Here is a 20,029-nt window from a genome sequence, read left to right as displayed (position 1 = left end):
AATACGATGGCACAAACAGATATGATGCCTTCACTCTGGTTTTACAGTGGAAAATTGTGACCACTAGATATGAATTTTGCTACACCACGATGTTGGTCGCTGCTACGAATAAACGTATTTTTATTTCCTGGCTCATTCAAGAAACGTTTGCATACTACTCGTAGTAGCGTACGGAAGTGATGTAATTGTTGGCACGAAAACGCATCGCGCCAAATACTCTAGTAGCACCCGGAGAAGCTCCTTGCAGCACCTCTGCACCAAACCGATCAGACCGGTTTAGTAAGTCGGTTAGACCGGTGTCGTTGGGGAACCCGACGAGAGACCATCGAACACTCACCTAGGAGGAACCTGTCGGGGCAGGCGCACCTTGGATTGCCTTAGACTTAGCAGGCTAGCTAGGGTGCCTCCCCATGCCATGCAGATAGGAAAAGAACAGGACATGGGGTTAGAAAAGTAGGGTAAAGAGGAAGAAAGGTAAAAAGATAAAAGTATAATGATAGATTCGATTTGGATGCCTTCGATTGGCCGTGGTCCTTTTTATTTATAGGGAGGGGAGGTCTTGCTCCATTACAAGTCGAAACCCATACAAATCTCGTGCAGAAATACAACTCCTACTCGGACAGACCCAAACTAGTCTAACCGGTTTGCAAACTGATCTTCTTAGAAGCAGATGTTTCCGAAATCATAACTCTCTCATCCGAACTTCAGATCGAACGTTCTATATATGAATTTTGATCTACTCGACGAGAGCTACACAATGATGAAATCTAATTTGTATTTTGACGACTTTGACCAAACCTGTCTGACCGGTTCAGAAACATGTTCGCCAGATATGCCATTTTTGATCTTGAACAGTAATAATGGCGCTATATCTCAGCACTAGGATTGGGATGACAGGAAGCTAGTTTAGGGGCTGTTTGGCACAGTTCTAGTTTCAAGACCAAATTGGACATGCAGTTTGTAGACTAGTAAATTAAAGTAGTCTATATATTTAAATCCATCTAATGTCTTGTAACACCTCCAGCTCTAGATGCATGATAAAATACCTAGCTCAAAGAAATTTACAGATTTCATGGAGCGGGAGCTTTGCCAAGCATGGCCTAAGCCTTTAGGGAGGTCTTTTTTTTGTAGTGAAAGTTTTTTTAGAAAACAATACACACTCTCCTATTAATGCACGCGCACACTGTAACCTTTCTGAACTAAAGATGGTACTCTCTAATGGCGAAAAAGAAAGACCGTGTTCTCTGATCGGCCACCGCCTTTGTGAATTGGGATCGGTTTTCGTCCACGCGGAGAAATATTTCTGTTGGCAGCAGCGGGCTTACGGGCTGTGCTACTCTGTTTAATTAGCTCTGTGCTATGTACTCTGGTTGCAAGGGCCCTCTGTTTCAATGGGAATTTGCTACTTGTGCGGACAACAACGACAACAACAGCGGCAGTCGCGCTTAGGGGCAAATACATTGCTACACGTCAGCGGTATCATAGGTCGTCTCATGCATTGCCACGTAGGATTTTTGATGATGTGGAGGAGAGAGAGCGAGGAGAGAGAAAGAGGTCGTTGCTTCGCGAAACAACCACCTCATGAGCTAAATTGTAGGACTACGAGACAACTTAACAACCATTGTACGAGTTATTGTTGCCATACAACTCATAATATTTTTTTTTCTTATGCACAAATTAAGGAATTATATACCATTATCAGACAACTTATAGGACAACCCATTGTACGAGTTGCTTGTTGAATCGTCTCAAGATTACGTGTCAATGCATGAGACCGCCTATTAGACGACACCAATGTACTTGCCCTTAGCCATGTCAACCTTCTCCACGACTCCACCTGCCCGAGGCAAATTGCGCAGACAACCGCACAGCCAGCCACGACTCCACGGTCCACGCCGTGATCCATCCCGTCGTGCTCCCCGCGCTTGAACTCAAGCGTACGTGCCATCGAGGTGAACGCACGTACCGAATGGGCACTGCAGGAGCCAGGAAGCCAGCAGTCCAGCAAAGAAGACGGGCGGGTGCAGCGGTACAATGGCGTGGAGGATGTAGTAGTAGGCTGCTGAATGTGGCGACCTAATCTCACTCCCTCCATCAGTTATTTTGATTTTTTTATATACATAGTTTTTTCTATGCATAGTATATGTATAGATGCATACAAACATCTATGAATCTTAGAAAAAATTAAAATGTTCTGCAATTTGAAAATAGAGGGAGTAGAAGATGATGAAAGCTGTGCAAGATCCACAGTGCATTGAAGCAGGCGAGGCCTAAGCTGCAAACCCATTTCACTGTAAAATTTTCAGACGTTGTTAGAGCCGGTGGGCTACGATAGCACGGTGCATTAACAACACATCTCCATATATGCAATAGTAGATCATCCGACCCAGTTCTTTCGAGGATATTGGGGGCAGAGATCTGGGAGTTCAGCTTTTTTTTCCTCTTTTGCGAGAAGCTGCGTACTTTAATGGTTGCAGCACTCCAGTAACACTTCCAGATCTTTGGTTCGATTCTCTCACAGAGCGAATTTCAGAACTAGTTAAAAAAAATTCTCTCACCGATTTTAAGGTCGTGGTCACTCTAGATTACGGTGCAGAAAGGATTTGGGATTTTCTCGACTCGTATGGTGAGGTCTTCTCAGCCTATAAATTTTTTGGCGATACACGTACACATATGTACACCCTTGCTGCTAGTAATAAGGAGTTTTATTCCTTTTGACATGGATAATCCTATATCCATATCGTCTCTTATACTGTCCGTCATGTATGAGCTTGAGCTAACATGGATTAGGTATTTTGTTGCAATGAGAGGTGAATAAGATGCTGAATTGAGAGAACCGGGCAAAACTTAAATATTCGTGTGGTATTTGAAAAGGGGACGTCATTTACTAAAAGACAATTTAATGAAAAGGAATGGGAATGAAAGCAAATATTGTAGTTTGCATGATTCTGCAGAAACCATACCATCTCTTTTAAATGCCATTATGCTAAATTTGATGGCCTACTCTACCTAGTATCTTTCGTATTGATTTATCTGCAGTGAGTAAAATAAGGAGGATAAAGGAGCTGTAACTTTTTGTTAAGTAATTTGGCTCGCCATGAATGACATTGCGTTTGATAAATGACGACCAAAAATATATTGGCTCTGGTTCTGGCCCAGTGGCAGCACAGTGAGGAACAATAAAAGACCCTTATCCAAATGTCAAACACGTACTGGAGACATCGGAGCTGCACTTTTTCATCTCCCGCGTATGATCAAGCATTGATTATTAATGTTATTCTTCATCACTTCAATAAACTTTCATGTGACCGGGCAACGGGATGCTACGACTAATATGAAAAGTCAGCATTCTTCATGTGATCATGCAACGGGATGCGCATCCCGTTTAATACCGAAAAACTCAGCATTTATCCCGAGATTTAGTACCGGCTGATTTTTGACCCGGTACTAATATGAGCATTAGTATCGGGTCTAACGGCTAAGCTAGTTCCTCAAGATCTCCCATGACCCCCCTATAGTACCCACTACGGGAAACAGTAACTTTGCTGAGTGCCCCAGGCACTCGGCGAAGACCAAAAAACACTCGGCAAAGTGTTTGCAGAGTGTAACACTCGGCATTTAGCACTCGGCGTCCGCCGGCAAAAAGTTGTTTGCCGAGTGTCAAACATCGGACACTCTGTAAAAGGTTTGCCGAAGGTCAAAAAAAAACACTCGGCAAAGATAAACACTCGGCGAAAAGGACGTTAACGGCGTCCAGGGTAACGGCTAGTTTGCCGAGTGTCAGATGGAAGACACTCGGCAAAACATTAAAGTTTGCCGAGTGTCGGGCGCATGACACTCGGCAAACACCTTAAAATTTGCCGAGTGTCGGGGTCTTGGTGCTCGGCAAAGAGCTTAACGTTTGCCGAGTGTCAGAGGTTTGGACACTTGGCAAATATGGATCACCGGCAGCATTTTATGGCTTCTTTGCTGAGTGTTTAAGCCAATACACTCGGCAAACATAGATCACCGACAACATTTTATGGCTTCTTTGCCTCAACGCCTCCCTCGACCCCTCCCTGAAGCTATACCTGAACCTGACCCAGAACCTGAACCTGAACCAATCCCTGTAGCGGCCAGTCTCTCGCAAATCGCCATGAGCTTTCTCATACCTCCCACCATTACTCAATGACCTGCAATTAAAAAGAGTAAACCAATCAGCATAGATAAACAAAACATAATTAGAAAGATATGCAAAATAAACTTAACATACTTCAAAGAGTAAACTTAACTTAGAATTGTCGATGTTTATCGAATGAAGAATATTTGCCACCCTTCGACAACCAAATGACTTCAAAGATGCTTTGCATATTGGGCATGGGAACTTCCTGTGAACACACCAGCCGCAGAAAATTGCATATGCCGGCAAGTCATGCAGGGAGTACTGGTACCAAACATGCATCCAAAGTTTGTCTTTGTAGCTCGATCATATGTCCATACCCCTTCCTCCCAAGCACGGACCAAATCATACCCCTTCCTCCCAAGCATGGACCAAATCATCAATTAGAGGCTTCATGTACACACTCATAATATTCCCCGGGTGCTCTGAAATTATCAACGACAAGAAGATATTCTGTCATTGAAAGAGGACGCCAGGGGGGAGATTGAGGGGGATAACGAACATGGGCCAACAGGTGTACGGGGTGGCCGCCATTCCATAAGGATTGAACCCATCTGTTGCCAACACAACACGTACATTACGGGCCTCTAGAGCTTTCTCAGGATAAATCGCATCAAAGCTTGTTCAGGCTTCAGCATCGGATGGGTGTACCAGCTTCTTAGGATTGTATCGATGTCCGTTTTTGTGCCATGTCATCTGTTTCGCGGATTCTTCAGTCATGTAAAGCCGTTGGATCCTCGGTATGAAAGAAGATACCGTAGAACCTTCACGGGGATTGCGAGCTGCTTCTTCTGACCATCACCAGAGTGTACCTCCAGGAACCTAGACGATTCGCACTTCACACAGTACTTTACTTCCGCATACTCTTTCCTAAATAAGAGGCATCCCTTCGGGCAAGTATGTATATGCTCGTATGGCATCTTAAGTGCACGAAGGAGTTTCTGTGCCTCATACATGCTCTTTGGCAAGATATGACCATCTAGGAGCAGACTGCCAAAAACTGTCAGCATAATATCAAAGGCATCTCGACTCAAGCTAAACTGAGACTTCACAGCCATTAGGCGTGCAATGGCATCCAGTTGAGAAACCTTGGTATGCCCGTGAAGGGGTTGCTGTGCCGCAGACAACATGTCGTAATAATCCTTTGCGGTAGCCTCTGGCTCCTCCTTTCTACGTGCTTCATCGAAGTGTGCTTCATGATAGTCATTTAACATGTCTCCAACCCCGACATCATCATCATATTCCTCAATGCGTTGTCTCAAGACCTTGTCTCTCCCACGATCGGCTTCACCATGGTAGATCCACCTGATGTAGTCTGACGTAAATCCGTTCTTCACAAGATGTTTGCCCATGTCTAGCTTAGTTTGCCAATGCATGTTTCCACATTTGCTACACGGACACCAAGTCGATTTAGCTCCTTCGACACTTGCAAACGTCCGTTCCAAGAAAACATACGTCTTGTCAATCCATTCATTGGTCAGCGGATTTTGACTAGAGCGGCCCGTGTACATCCACTGATGATCCTCCATCCTCTAGCATATCAGCAAGTAATATAAAAAATCACGTTGCATCTACACGTTCCTATACTGTCTATTAGGTGAAGATAGGTCCTAATCCCACCCGAGGATGTGTAGGTGGCTTTAGTTTCCATGGTCTACTCCGACCCGAGATAGAATTTCAGCAGCACCTCCCCATTGTTCTCCAAATACACGTCCTGGAAGGGAGATTGTCTATCCGGAGAACAACAGGGAGGTGCTGCCAAAACTCTATTTTGGATCGGAGTAGATCATGGAAACTAAACCCACCTGCACATCCTCGGGCTGTCCAGAAAATGTGGACATTTCGAAATAGATACGGTTATAGATATGCAAAGATCTGCATATTTCCAACCGTATTTCTTTCGAACGGGAGACGCCTAACTAGGTTACGTGATATACGAACATCATACGGAAAGAGAGGTGTAGGATGCCTCACCTTGCTATCCTGCAAAGTGACGAGTCATGGACGGTAACGTAGCCTCTCCTGCAAGAAAAGAAACATAGAACTGTCAAGTCGTAATTTTGGCAGCACCTCCCCTACACGGGGAGGTTTCTAAAACCTGCATCAAATCCACGATGGCCGACAACCACATCCACTCCAATTTAACAGCACGATGGCCGACAACCACACACAGCTCAAAAGGAAGCAAATAATTCATTGCAACATATATTTATTTATCTATTGACAAAGGGCTTCACCTTGTAAAGGGCTTAACAAGGAAAACTCACTGATATACAGAAGCATATTGTTCAAATGATCAACCCATCAGTACTCTAAGATCTCCACACAGTGAGGCTAAGAAGATTAAAATTAAATGCTTGGAGAGACTGATGCCTAGTATAGATAACAAATGAAAGTACCTGAATCAGTGGGGCGAGGCACGCCAGGGCCGGGGCCGGGGCCGGGGCGCCACCGGTGGGGCGGGCGGGGCACGCCGGGGGCCGGGGCGCCGCCGGGGGCCGGGTGGCGCCGCCGGGAGCTGGGGGCGCGCTGGGGGCCGGGTGGCGCTGGCGGGGGCGCGCAGGGCGGGGGTGCCGGCGGGCTCGTTCCTGGGGTTGGGGGGTAGCGCGGCGCGCCGGCCGGCGCTTTCCCGGGGCGCGGCCGGGGCTTGGGGGCGTCGTCGAGGTGAGACGCGGGGGCGGGGCCGGGCGGGGCGCGCCATGGGGGGGTCTGGGGGCGGCGGGGGACGGTGCCGGGGGCGCGCCACCGGGGACAAGGCGAGGGAGGCGCGAGCGTGTGTGTGCGTGCGCGCGTGTGAGTTAGGGCGGGCGGCCAGGGGTTAATTTAGGGGCTTTTGCCAAGTGCTAGATCGTCGGCACTTGGCAAAGTCCTTTTTTATTTTTTTTTGAATTTTCAAACGGTAGCTTCGCCTGGCTGTGGGCTCGTGGAAAAGTTTGCCGAGTGTTGAATAGTAGACACTTGGCTAATAACTACTTTGCCGAGTGTTTCGATATGACACTCGGCAAAGTACGCTTATATTTCATCTGTAAACCTTCAAGTGTTTTACTAAGTTTTTCCCCATAAACTTTGAAAAAACTTAGTCAAAATCACTAAACAATGCCTATTTTATTTTTCTACTAATATTATTCCATTATTTCATGGAGTTATAGCTCAAATTGAATGTATGTCTATTAAATTTATATAACTGCAATTAATAAATAAAAATTATCAAACGGATCCGAAAAATTCCTAAAATTTGACATGAACCAATCTATGTTGTCTATTGCCTATACAAAAAATTTTGAAGTCAAACCCAAATTCAAGTGTCAATTGGACTCAAAATCTTACGCGATCCTTCCAACTTCTATGAATCTTCTCCAGAGATGCTTCGATTTGTAAGCATCATACGTCAAAAATTATGCGAAACCTTCTCAATTTTTTACCACAACCTCCACATATGATATCATGGCATCTTGACAGATCTCGTGATTTTTGGACTTTGTTTGTTTTTTTGAGAATTTAAAAATCATTCGACCACACGTTCTTGGTCGTGTTTTCTGAATAAAATGTTCAAAATTTCTTTTCATTTCCTGGATGAGACCTCAATTCGGACTCATTAACATGAATATGATTTTTCCACTCATTTTATTCCATTATTTCAATCACTTGCAGTTCAAATTTGACTTAAATCAACAAATTACTCTAAATGAAATTAAATCATTAAATATAGCAAACAGACCAAGAAATAGACCACCTTGTAACATGTAGTGCCAAATGTCGTATGTGGGGAGTAGAAAAAGTGTGGAGGGTGGAGGAGGGAAAAATAGTTTTGGTTTTGCCGAGTGTCGCAAAAAACACTCGGCAAACATATGGCTTTGCTGAGTATCGAGCGATTGCCGAGCCTGAAACTTAGCCGAGTGTCTGTGACGGACACTCGGCAAAGGACTAACGTCCGGCATGCCCCCCTAACGGAGTGTCATTTGTTTGCCAAGTGTTCTCCATTTGACACTCGGGGAAGAGAATTTATGCCGAGTGTATAATGTTTGCCGAGTGCTTTCACGGAAACACTCGGCAAACACTTCCTTTCCTGAGTGCCCGAAATAAAGCACTCGGCAAATAAAAAACACTCGGTATTTTAACTGTTTCCCGTAGTGACCGATTATTTGACCTGATACTAAAGGTCCCCTTTAGTACCGAAGTAGCAATACCGGTTGCACAATCGGTACTAAAGGCGGTTTCCTCGGCGGTGGACGTATAATAAGATTGCAGCCAGTACATTCTTCCATTATTAAAAAAATCGTTTGTGTATCTTTCAAGCGCCTTTAGTCATGTTTGTGGTTTATTCTTGATAGAAACTGGGATATCTCCCTAACTCCCTTCACTCATTTTTGTTATCAGAAAGAAAGAAGGTAGCGGATATATATTCGCTAGTTTCGACGACCATTACATGTTATATTAGACTATATCATTGGTGCTCGCACCCTGCATCAGCTAAAAATCTACTTATCCTCTTTTTTTTTTTCGCACGGCCATCCCATGCCGCGCGGCCCCCGTGACTCACGTACACGAAAGCGCCTGCAGTAGTAGAACCACCGGCGCCCTCACGGCACTCTGGCGCGCCGCTGCACTTATTGCCCTCACCTCCCTTACCCGTAAAGTAAAGCCACTCGTCTCCATACTCCCATCAATCGAGGTAGCTTCCTAGCATACACAGATACGTACACGTACATGGGCAAGAAGCCCGGCGGCGCCGGGTGGCTGGCCACCGTCCGGAAGGTCTTCAAGGCCTCCAAGGACCAGCGCCACGCCAAGAAGGTACATATACACTCAGCAGTTTGCATACAGGCGCGTCGTGTTGTTCATTGGTTCTCTTCTTGGCACCATTTTTCCATGGTCTCGTATTCGTGGATCAGCAGAGGGGAGGCGAAGCGGAGGACGCTGCGGCCGGCGGCGGCGAGGTGGCGGAGATCGTCTCCGTGGATCACTTCCCGACGGCCGAGACGTCGCCGGAGGTCACCAATGACGGCAGCGGCGGCGGCGCCGTGGCTTGGAGGGAGAGGGGGGAGCACGAGGAGGTAGCGGGCGCCAGGAGGAGGGCCTGCCGCGGCATGGCAGCAGTGACGGCGGCGTCGAGGGTGGCGAGGACCGCCGCCGCGCGCGGGAGGGCGGGCAGCAGGGAGGAGCGAGCCGCCGTGCGCATCCAGGCATTCTACCGGGGGTACTTGGTACGTATTTTTGTAAAAAAAAATTATCTACTTTCTTTGGTTTATGAGCTTGCATCGTACTACTTTTAGTCGATAAAACATGCCTTTTTCAGATAGGAAAACATGATTTCTGCTTGTTTTGTTTGTCTCAAACGTCATATTAATTTTAAAGGCTAGAAGTTGTATCAAGTACTAATTAAAAGGCAATTCGTCATTTAAGAATAGTTATATGGTTAGGTACGACGCCTCCACGAACGAACATTTTCTACCAAATGCTCCTATATATTTATCGTTTATATATTATTAAACTGTTAATTATAGTAAAGTGTAGTTCAAGCCACCAAAAGGAAAATAAAAGGCTGCTAGTGTAGATGTTGGAGACCGGCCTGATCACTGTTGTGCCGTACTTAGAAAACCCATGGCCTTCCTGTTAACACCAGTTGCTTAGAGAGTAACCAATGCAAAAAGCAGCGGTGGTGAATACTAGTGCAGGTGGATGCACCGGCTCTCCTTGCGGCGCTTTGCGTTGTTCCCATTACCGAGCTGCTGAGCATGTGAACAGCGAGATGGCTCAGCCGACTGGATGTATACTGGCGCGTCAACTTTGCCTCTCTTTTTTTTCTCGCCCTGCCATCTCTTTTTCTATAGGTCATTTTTCTTAAAATGACTTATTTTACTTAATTGTAAATATTTATATTCCTAGTTAGTGTCTCTTTTAGTGGCACTGGATGTCCGGGCTAGCGTCGGACGCTCATTTAGCGCACTGTCGCGTGCCTGATGTAAGAGAGGAAAAAACCCACTACAACATGTCCTTAGAAAACACGCGTTGCAACACCCTTGCCTCATGATTCCATTGCAACAAACCCAACACACCAAAAATTCCATTAAAATGATAGACAACTTATCAAGTGATCCACTGGAAGAAATCAAATAAAGGGTTCGAACAACAAGGAGATGGAAAAAATCTTGATATTGTTGCACGTACTGTGAGTGTTGCACACGTGACATTAGAATATTATGTAATAATTTGTCGTTGCAATATGCAAATGATACAATCTCAACATCTAAAATGATCCAGTGCAACAAAATCAAAACAGTGCTAAGGCAACATATTTCTGCTATCATCACAATCCACACCGCAACATCTCCAATCAATTATTGCAACATTCAGAATCAAACATCGAAACATCAGAAATCACAACGGGAAGGGGCTCGTCGGCGACTTCCTCCACCGAGGGTGGTGGCGCCTGCAAGCACATGTGCCGGTGCAGTGAGGCTGCAGCAGACGCTGAACACTGGCTCCGCAGGGTGTGGTGAGGGGGAAGGAGGATGAAGGAAGGAGGAGGCGAAAGATGATGATGCAATTGGGGGTCGCTGGATCAGCATGAGGAGTGGTGAACGAAGGGACTCACCGAAGGACGTGGAACAGAGGGATGAAGCAGGGGAGCACTACCAGACATAGGGAGTTTGCCGAGTGCCAGGGGCACTCGACGAAACCCGAAAAACACTCGGCAAAGCGTTTGCCGAGTGTAACACTTGGCATATGAAACACGGCAAAAAATATGTCGGCAAACGCTGATTCGCGGAGTGTTTTGTGTCGTGCACTCGGCAACACTTCGCCGAGTGGCCAAAAAACACTCGGCAACCAATTTTTCAAAAAATTAAAAAAAACATCCGGTCGCCACCACCACCGGTCGCCGGCACCACCACCGCCACCACACACTGCACCACCGGCCACCGCCACCATACATTGCACCACCGGCCGCCGCCACCACACACTGCACACACCGCCGTCGCCACGTCCCACGGCCGCACGATCCGCTCGCGCCGGCCGCCTCGACCCGCCGACCGCCTCGACCCACCCGTGCCGGCCGCCTCGACCCGCCCCCCCCCCCCCCCCGCTTCCTGCCGGATCCGGGGAAGAAGAGCGCCAGATCTGGCCGGGGAAGAAGGGGAGGGAGGGGCACCAGATCCGGCCGCCACGCCCCGCCCCCACCGGCCGCCATGACCCGCCGCCGCCTCGAGCCGCCCCCGTCACCGCCCCATGCCAAATCCGGCTGGGGGAGGGAGAGGGGAGGGGAGGAGGTGCGCCGGGGAGGGAGGGAGAGGGGAGGGGAGGAGGGCCGACCGCCGGCGGGGAGGGTACGGAGAGGAGGGAGGGGGCAGGGAGGGGAGGTCGGAGGAGACGGGCGGGGGGCTGGGGGGGGGGGGATGCGGAGCGGGGCTCGGGCTGGGGGCGTGGTGGCCTGGTGGGGTGCGGAGGAAAAGGGACCGGGTGCGGTGGGGTTATAGGATTTTTTCAGGTTTGTTGAGTGTCCCCGATTGGGGCACTCGGCAAAGTTTTTTTTTCATTTTTTCGAGAGAAAAAACTTGTTGCCGAGTGTAAAAAATAAAACACTCGGCGAACCTTTGGTTTGCCGAGTGCTAAAAATAAAACACTCGGCAAAGCCTTGATTTACCGAGTGTTATTACTTTGCTGAGTGTTTTTCGCGAAACACTCAGCAAAAAACTCTTTGCCGAGTGCCCGAGGGAATACACTCGGCAAATTAGAGATTTCCTGCAGTGGAGGCGAAACACTCAGCAAAAAACTCTTTACCGAGTGCCCGAGGGAATACACTCGGCAAATTAGAGATTTCCTGCAGTGGAGGATAGGGGAGCCACCACTGCACTGCGACCTCGCCGCTCTTGGGCTGTGGCCAGCGGGGCGCTGCCTGCGAGAGAGTACGAAGGGGACGAGATGAGGCTGAACAGATAAGGAACCAGAGGACAGGGAAAAGGAGCAGCTAAAAAATTAACGCGTCCCAGAGAAATGCCCGTCAATGAGATTAGTCTCACGTGGATCCGCGTCCGACAGTGATCGGACGTCCCACGTGAAGCATTCCCGCTCTTTTCAAGAAAAAGAATTAACATTCATCTCCATTTCCAGTTGCTTCCCTAGGCAAGGTCAGCCTCCCCATCCAATCTACCCCAGCTACACTCACGTTACATACAATCACCACCTCCAGCATGTACTGTAATATTGTCTTTGACGTAGCCGGCGAAATTGAAACTTGCTCCAGGGAGGAATGCAACAGATAGCGTGGCTTGCCCTAGGACGCCCTCTCATGCTACAGAGATAAAGAGATGAAGCAGGTAATTTTAAGGGTGATTCACTGGACACGTTTTTGGATGCATGCTGCATAAGAGTGCAAAATACTACATTTGAAATGGGCTTGCCAAATGCTCGGGACCTTGGCTATAGAGATCTTAGCCAAGCAGGGTGGCCATCCTTTAGTAGGCTTAGCGCTTAATTACATCTTCAGCTGATCTTGCTTTTTGCCAAGTTTTGAACTGTAATAAGACTTGGTCGAACGAAAAACTCTTGCAGATTTCTTTTTCCAAAAGAGATAAGATATGAACATCAGCTGCTATGCGTGTGCTACATTCTATTGGTACAGTTTGTACTAAAATTCACAAAGAAATACATGTGTTTACCGCTATACCAGCAGGACAGCAGATTGGTAACTGCATTTGCTCGCAGGCGAGGCGAGCCCGTCGCGCGCTGCGCGGGCTGGTGCGGCTCCAAGCGCTGGTGCGCGGCCACCAGGTGCGGCGCCAGGTCCACCTCACCATGCGCTGCATGCAGGCGCTCGTCAGCGCGCAGGCCCGCGTCCGCGCCCGCCACCTCACCTCCCACCCCCACGCCGCCAGGCGCGCCACAGCCCGGCTCGATGCCCAGCGCCGTCCTGGCTTTCTCGTCGACCTCGTCCCCACCAGGCAGCAGCACCGAGGCAGGCTCTCCTTCGGGCACGACCGCGCCGGCTTGGCAGAGATCGACCACGAGGCGCCGGCGGTGCAGGCGCATCAGGCTCCTCAACGCCACAGCAGCGCGAGCCGTTCCCTGCAGGGAGCGTGGGACGCCGTTCAGCACGCTGATGGCTTGCCGCGCCGGCACGACGCGGTGGCCGCTTCCTGCGGCCAGAGTGCCCCTACCTACGCATACGGATTACAGCATCAGCGGCAGGTCCAGTGACTTATTACATTAATTAACTTCGATTTTTTCTTTCAAAATTAGGAATTGTTCATCGAGTTCATTTTGTAATTTTGACTCGACAACTGAGCTAACACCTATATAATTCATGCAGCTCGATGAATCGGAAGACAGGGATGAGCGCAGCGGCGGCTGGCACTGGCTGGAACACTGTCACAACGGCGTGCAAGCCAACCAGCACGGGCCGGCCGAGACGTCCTATGTGACTGCGGCGGCCACCGATGGCGTTTCGGAGAACACCGTCGAGATGGAGGCCGACAGGAAGAGCCCCACGATGGACCTCTACCCGATCCGTTCACCAGCGATCCCGGGCTACATGGCGGCGACGCAGTCGGCGCGTGCCAAATCCCGCATGGCACCGCCGGCGGCTGCTCCGAGAGCAGGTGCCAAAAGCAGGTCCGGTTCCGTGGCGCCCAGTGGCGGTTCGACGTCGACAGCAAACACAGGCTGGAGCATGAAGCACAACGGTGGCGGTGGCGGCGCCAGCACCCGTGCGCCGCAGCAGAGAGCTGCGCATAGCCCGGAGTCCAGCTGCAGCGGTGAAAGGACGCCGCCAGTATTAGGCGGCCGGAGCAGGCTGGCCTTTGCTTGAGCTTGCCACGAAAATGATCGCGTAAAAATGCTTGGAGTAATGCTAAGAGTGGAAACTGTTTTCTTGTTACATGTTTAGCAACTTGTTCGTTGTAAGGAGCTTATGAGTTTTAATCTCTATACTTTGTCGATTTGCATGTCCCTTACCCTCGTATACAAGACAAATACTGTATATCCTTTTCCACGGATGTAGCATGATAAAAAAAACACCTTTATTATCACAACTACGTGAAATTATAAGGTTGACATAAACTTCGGGCATAACAAATAATCAAATATGGTTGAGAAGTCTTGTTGGCATCTTTGGGGGGGAAAAAAGAAGTCTTGTTGGCCCAATGCCTTCTAAATTTGATTGACTGCTGGCCGGATCAGTGGTCATTTCTTCTTGAGGCTTGGAGCACCACGTACCAAGGAGCAACTAGTAAGTACATAATTGTTTATTGAGTTATTGAGAATAAAAAAAGCATGCCATCCACATCGATCTCCAATCAATTTTCTATCCAAATGACATGTCCAAATGACGGGAAAAGAAAATTCAAGAAAATATCCTTCACCGGATTATACGGTGATTATTGATGCAAGCGTTTGGAGAAACCATCGAACGAGAGACATTGCAGCTTCTGGAGGTGAAATTGCAAAGGCATCGGATGATCTAATGGCTGTTAGAGGAAAGCATCGGATGAATGCACAGTGCAGATTGAAGGATCAGATGGTATGGATTTTGTATGTCTTGGAGTAGTAAGAGCCGGTTTGGTTCCATGGACTAAAGTTTAGTCTGTGTGACATCGAATGTTTAGATACTAAGGTCCTGTTTGGCACGGCTTCACTCCGAAACTTCAGCAACTCCATGAAAAAATTCAGCCAAACACCCCAACTCCAAAACTCCATGGAGTTGCCAACTCCATGGAGCTGTAGTGCAAATGGAGGTGGAGTTTTGGAGCACCTCTTTTGCTGCTCCAGAAACCTCTCTTTTGAACCTCCTCGTGGAGTTGGTGGGTAATTACCCACCAATGCCACTGGTTACAAAAAAAACGTTTCATTCTATTCTCCCTTCTATTCTCTTGAGCCCCACTCGCCGCCAGAGCCCCGCCCGTCGCCGCCCCCGTGGCCGGTCGGCCTCGCCGCCCGCCACGGACCGCCGCTGCCCCCGTCGCCCGTCGTCGCCTGTCGCCGCCCAGCGCCGCCCCCGTCGCTGCCCACCCCGCCGCCCGCCGTCGAGCCCGCCGCCCACCCCGCCGCCCGTCGCCGCCCAGCCCGCCACCCACCCCGCCGCCCATGGAGAGTCTCCCGTGTGCAGCACAATGCAGTGGAAAAAGGGGAAGAAGAAGATGGGATAGAGAGGATGATAAGTGGGGTCTTAATTGGGGGGCAACAATGGCAATCCACACTGAAATCGATCTTTTTTTGAGCTGAGAGCACCCATCTAGCCAAACACCCCATTTTTGTTCTGGAGTTTTGGAGCGGAGCTGGCTCCATGTGGAGTTCAGGAGTGGAGCAGCTCCACCCGGAGTTGGAGCCATGCCAAACAGGGCCTAATTAGGGGTATTAAACATAGACTAATTATAAAACCAATTGCACAGGAGGCTAATTCGCGAGACGAATCTATTAAGCCTAATTAATTCATGCTGTAGCATCACATTATCAAATCATGGACTAATTAGGCTTAATAGATTCGTCTCGCGAATTAGCCTCCATCTGTGTAATTAGTTTTATAATTAGTTCATGTTTAGTCCTCCTAATTAGCATCCGAAGACTCGATGTGATAAGAACTAAACTTTAGTTCAAGGATCCCATTAACTTGGTTGTGGCTTGAAGCATGAAACAGAGTAATTACTGTCGGGCGACTCTAGTTTATCTAGAGAGTTGGTTAGCTTGGACGGAAGAAAACAAATGGCGACCGGATGTTCCCATGGGGCGCCGAACAAAACGTGGGATGTTCAATGTCTTTATGCTAAAAAGGCATCGAAATATCATATTCTATCAAGATATGACCACCGGAAATTTTGTTGCTCACTGCATTTTACTGGCCATTACGTAACCCATGATGCGCAAAGGATAAAATACACGTTGTATGTGGGAATACGTAAAGATGGTAGCCAAAAATTAACTTTTAAATCTGTCGCTCGGATGGATGAACAGATACCATGGTTGTGTAGAGATTGTCGAATCCATTCCGTTTGATCACTCGTATGTCTCGTTTGGAGTTCCGATCATGAACTTATCGATGTTGCAAGATTTCACCCTTAGCGGATATAGTGCCAAGCTTGCGGTGACCGAATCCTTTTCCGTACCCCCTCCCCTTGCTGACCCACTTATTTTCCAAACCCTAAAGCTCCACGTCTTTTCCCTAGCGCTGCCACCTGCCTTTGCCGTGCTCGATACGAGGGAGAGAGGGAAAACAGAAGAGAGAAGAGAGGGAAATTAAGGTACGCTGCCGCTCCTCTCCAAAAATTGGTTGGGCTTCCTTTACTCTCTCCAATTGATTGCCTTTCCTTGATGTTCATGGTGGTACCGCCACATGTGGTGCAATTTAGGTAAAATCAATCGGGCTGCCGTGATGTTCGTCGCTAGGGAGAGGAATACGACCGGAGTCTTTGTTGGGATCACCATCGTTGTTGTTGCCTTTGCTGTTTTTAAGGGGGGAATCTTAGGTGAGGCATGCCCCTGCTATAATCCATGTTTTCCCTAAGATTTCATATGTTCTAGCATATGCATATAGCGATATTCGATGCTGATAAGGGTTAGGGTAAAGTTTTGCCCTCGTCATTATTTTCAGCACGTAGTCAATCTGCACAATCTTCAGTAAAGGCTGTTTTATGTGCTCTTAATGGCTTCAAAAAAATATAAAACCTATATATGAGTTGTAGAGGATTGGCAGAGCTTTCCATAGCCATAAACAACACCACAATAGGATTTAAGAGCTAAGAGATATTAAAGTTTAATTCTGTCAATTTTTTAGCCTCGTAATTCAAAGCAGAATTTGTTCACCTAAAAGTTTAGGTAACGCAAAGGATAGAATTAGAAATTTCATAGGTTTTGAATATTGGTAAAGTTCATCTTCATATGAATTTTGGACCTCCAGATATACCTGTTTTACTAGGACTATTATGCAGTTATTGTCAGATTCTCAGTTTGAGGTTCATCTCAAGATTAGGCTATGTTGATGATTTTTCCTCTATTTATCGATCACTAGAACATTGTAAGTTCTGAGGTTATCTTTTAGATGGTACAAGATGGGAATTTTTAGCCATCAGGATTAAAAGATAAAAAAAGAGAAGCAACAACGCTGTTGTCATGTCTAAGTTTTGCGTGTGGTTTTAAGAGAATGTCGGGTTCAGGAGTAGGGACGCTTTGATTTTGTTTGTTTATGCTTGTATGTTTGTGTTGCTGCTGAGTTATGTTTGTGAACATGTGGTGCACCTTCAAATCATGCTTAGCTCACATTCTTGGCAATGTTGCAAATTGCAAGCTAAAGGATTTAACGGAGACACTTCAGAAACGCTATGGCAGTAATAGTCTATAGCGCCGCTACAACCTCCTGCACCCAGATATTCCATCCCATTTCTAGTGTCCCATCCTCCCCAAAATACCCTTCCCGTTTGGCTTATCTTTGTTGCATAGCCTGCCCTCCAAATCCCATGCATCTGCCCACAAATTCCCTGCGTTTGCCCCAAAATCAACCATGGGCGCAAGCTCTCATCCCTCTCCTGTGCTCTCCCCTCCCTCCTAGTTCGTGTTGGTATCGGAATGGATCCAAGAGAGGAGACCGACGCCCAGCGTGAGGGATGGCGCTCCCTTCGTGGTGGTGTGAATTGCAGGCGGTGGCAGCCAGTTGCATGGATTTGGTGGAAAAGGAGCGCATCTGCTGGCTGGAGGCAAGCTCCCCATCTATCCTCTCACTACTCACTAGTGACATTCTACTTCTACCTCATGGGCTTCAACTCCGGCTGCCTTGTCATCCTGAAGAACTCCCCCATGGTGAGCCTTACTGCCACAACTTGGCATCATCTGGCTGCTACAAATCAAGGTGAGCAGCAGACTTCCCAGATAGCAGCGCCAAACTACTCTACCCGCTGCAGCACTTAGCGCCGCTAATTACTGTAATCGCGCTTGTGTTGACGCAAAAAATCGGATAGTGGTCCCAACTCCTACGTCGAGCACACGACCCGGGAGAATCTGCTTAGCTCCTGTTCGGGTTATCGCCCTAGTGCGTTTCACGCGACGTGCCAGTTAATCTGACATATTGATTGATAAGGAAGAAAATATATCAAACTCTAGAGATTCGATCGGCTGAAGTTCCGATCTACTCCAAAAGATGTGTCAACGGGTTGGCCGATTTAGTATAAGGATGACCGGCTATGAAACAGCCGATAATCATGTAGCAAATGTAAAAGAAACTACTAGTGTAACCTAAACAATGCTACAGAAACAACACTTGAAATAGATCTAATCGGCTGTATAGTAATAAATAGTGTAACGATATAGCCGACAGCTCGTGCCTCAAGCTGGATAACTGGTGATAAAAACTAAAATAACAGGCAAAACCTATAATTCTAGCAAATATTGATAACTAGTGAATAAATCTAAACGAAACAACAGCGATGCGCCCGAAGTTAAAGGTTAGATATTACTCGAAACGCGAAACTTACAAATTAGCCGGAGATCACGTTGATGCAGTCCTGCCAACTCACACGAACTCGTGAAAAGAAAAAGGGTTGCCGAAGTTGCCGACTTGGAAATAAAGTTACGTAGAAAAGTAGATTTTTATTGCTATTTGTTGGTTGTTTTACAAGCCTCACGAGGTACCTATTTATACCCTGTTACAACTCATTTCCTAACAACTACGACTCAACATTCTATCTCTTATTCAAAGTAACAAATATTTACATATGGATACAACTCGCATCGGAGTCGAACATCATTCAATCCTTTATGGGCAAATCCTGTCTTTATCTTGTTACCGCCTTGGCCCATTCAGGCCCATATCGGCCGAGTTGTTCTGGCTTCCAATCGACCAGTCCCCAGCCATCTCATCAGCTAATCGGCTGAAATACTATAGCTTTATCGGCCGATTCTTCTAGCCATAGCCTCTTGTTTAACCGTATTGACCACTTTCTTCTCCTCTTGATGCCGACCCTGACACGTGTCAAAAATCAGCATCAACACATGCCCCCCAATTTTGGAGTGAAACATATCTTTTGCTCCGAAATTCTCTCAACTCCAATTCCTCCCTCCGGAAGAGACGCAACAATAAATGCAACGAAACCCTCTTTGCTCCCAAAATCTTCTTCCTGATGATTGCATTTTTTTTCGAACAGAGCACCCGCAGGCAACCACTCTTTTCGAAATTAGTGCAAATGGCATGGTAAAAATTCCATATTTACCCTTCTCCCGAGCCATCCCACAGATACTCATCTCTTCCGCCACTTCTTCTTCCTCCGGGTGAAAAGGGTTTCCTTTCCGGCGAATCATCTCCTGGCGCACCCCGGCGACCTTTCTTGTGCCGCCTCTAGGCACATCCCAGTACACTCCGGTGACTCGCTCATGTCCTTCAATGACTGCACCGGCTATTGGGCATACACCCCAGGTCCACGAGTAGGCCTTGGACGGCCCATCAAGGGACGTACTCGGACAAGATCAGAACAAGGATGGGCGTATCCTACTCGGACTAGTCAAGTATGTTTATAGAAAACTACTCGGGCCATTACCGAGTAGAACTGTGTAATAGTACCCGACTAGGACTCAGACTTGTAACCCTGCCCTCCTGTGTATATAAGGGCGGGCAGGGACCCCTCTCAAGACCAAATCGAAACCGGGACAGACCTCAACACACGAGGACAACTCCAGTTCATCAAATACAAACCAACACACAGGACGTAGGGTATTACGCGATCTAGCGGCCCGAACCTGTCTAAATCATGTTCCTTGCGTCACCATTGATTCCTTGATTCTCAACGACCCTTACCGCATAAAAGACCACCTAGAGTACCCCCTAGGCGGGTTGCCGGTATAAAACATCGACAGCTGGCGTGCTAGGTAGGGGAACTCGTCTAGTTTCTCAGCGCG

The 20,029-nt window shown here is 47.8% G+C and overlaps 2 protein-coding genes across 3 annotated transcripts; one reads left to right on the top strand and one right to left on the bottom strand.

Annotated features, from left to right (window-relative positions):
- Positions 1-218: 218 nt before the first annotated feature.
- Positions 219-5,688, bottom strand: LOC140222615 (uncharacterized). The gene is made up of 3 exons (XM_072293447.1): positions 5,069-5,688; positions 4,071-4,172; positions 219-252 (listed from the first exon to the last, which is right to left on the bottom strand). The coding sequence occupies exons 1-3, from the start codon at positions 5,686-5,688 to the stop codon at positions 219-221; spliced, it is 756 nt and encodes a 251-aa protein (XP_072149548.1).
- Positions 5,689-8,690: 3,002 nt separating this feature from the next.
- On the top strand, positions 8,691-14,105 carry LOC117851724 (protein IQ-DOMAIN 21). Of its 2 annotated transcripts, none has more exons than XM_034733602.2 (4): positions 8,691-8,953; positions 9,055-9,363; positions 12,863-13,345; positions 13,467-14,105. In XM_034733602.2, exons 1-4 carry the CDS (start codon positions 8,867-8,869, stop codon positions 13,962-13,964), a joined length of 1,377 nt encoding a protein of 458 aa, XP_034589493.1. In that variant the 5' UTR covers positions 8,691-8,866; the 3' UTR covers positions 13,965-14,105. The 2 variants fall into 2 exon arrangements, with proteins under 2 accessions (XP_034589493.1, XP_034589492.1); XM_034733601.2 differs by having other exon boundaries at positions 9,052-9,363.
- Positions 14,106-20,029: the final 5,924 nt, after the last annotated feature.

The sequence above is a fragment of the Setaria viridis genome, chromosome 4 (genome assembly GCF_005286985.2).
Source record: "Setaria viridis chromosome 4, Setaria_viridis_v4.0, whole genome shotgun sequence".
Taxonomy (NCBI): Eukaryota; Viridiplantae; Streptophyta; class Magnoliopsida; order Poales; family Poaceae; genus Setaria; species Setaria viridis.
This window is presented reverse-complemented; position numbering and strand designations above follow the sequence as displayed.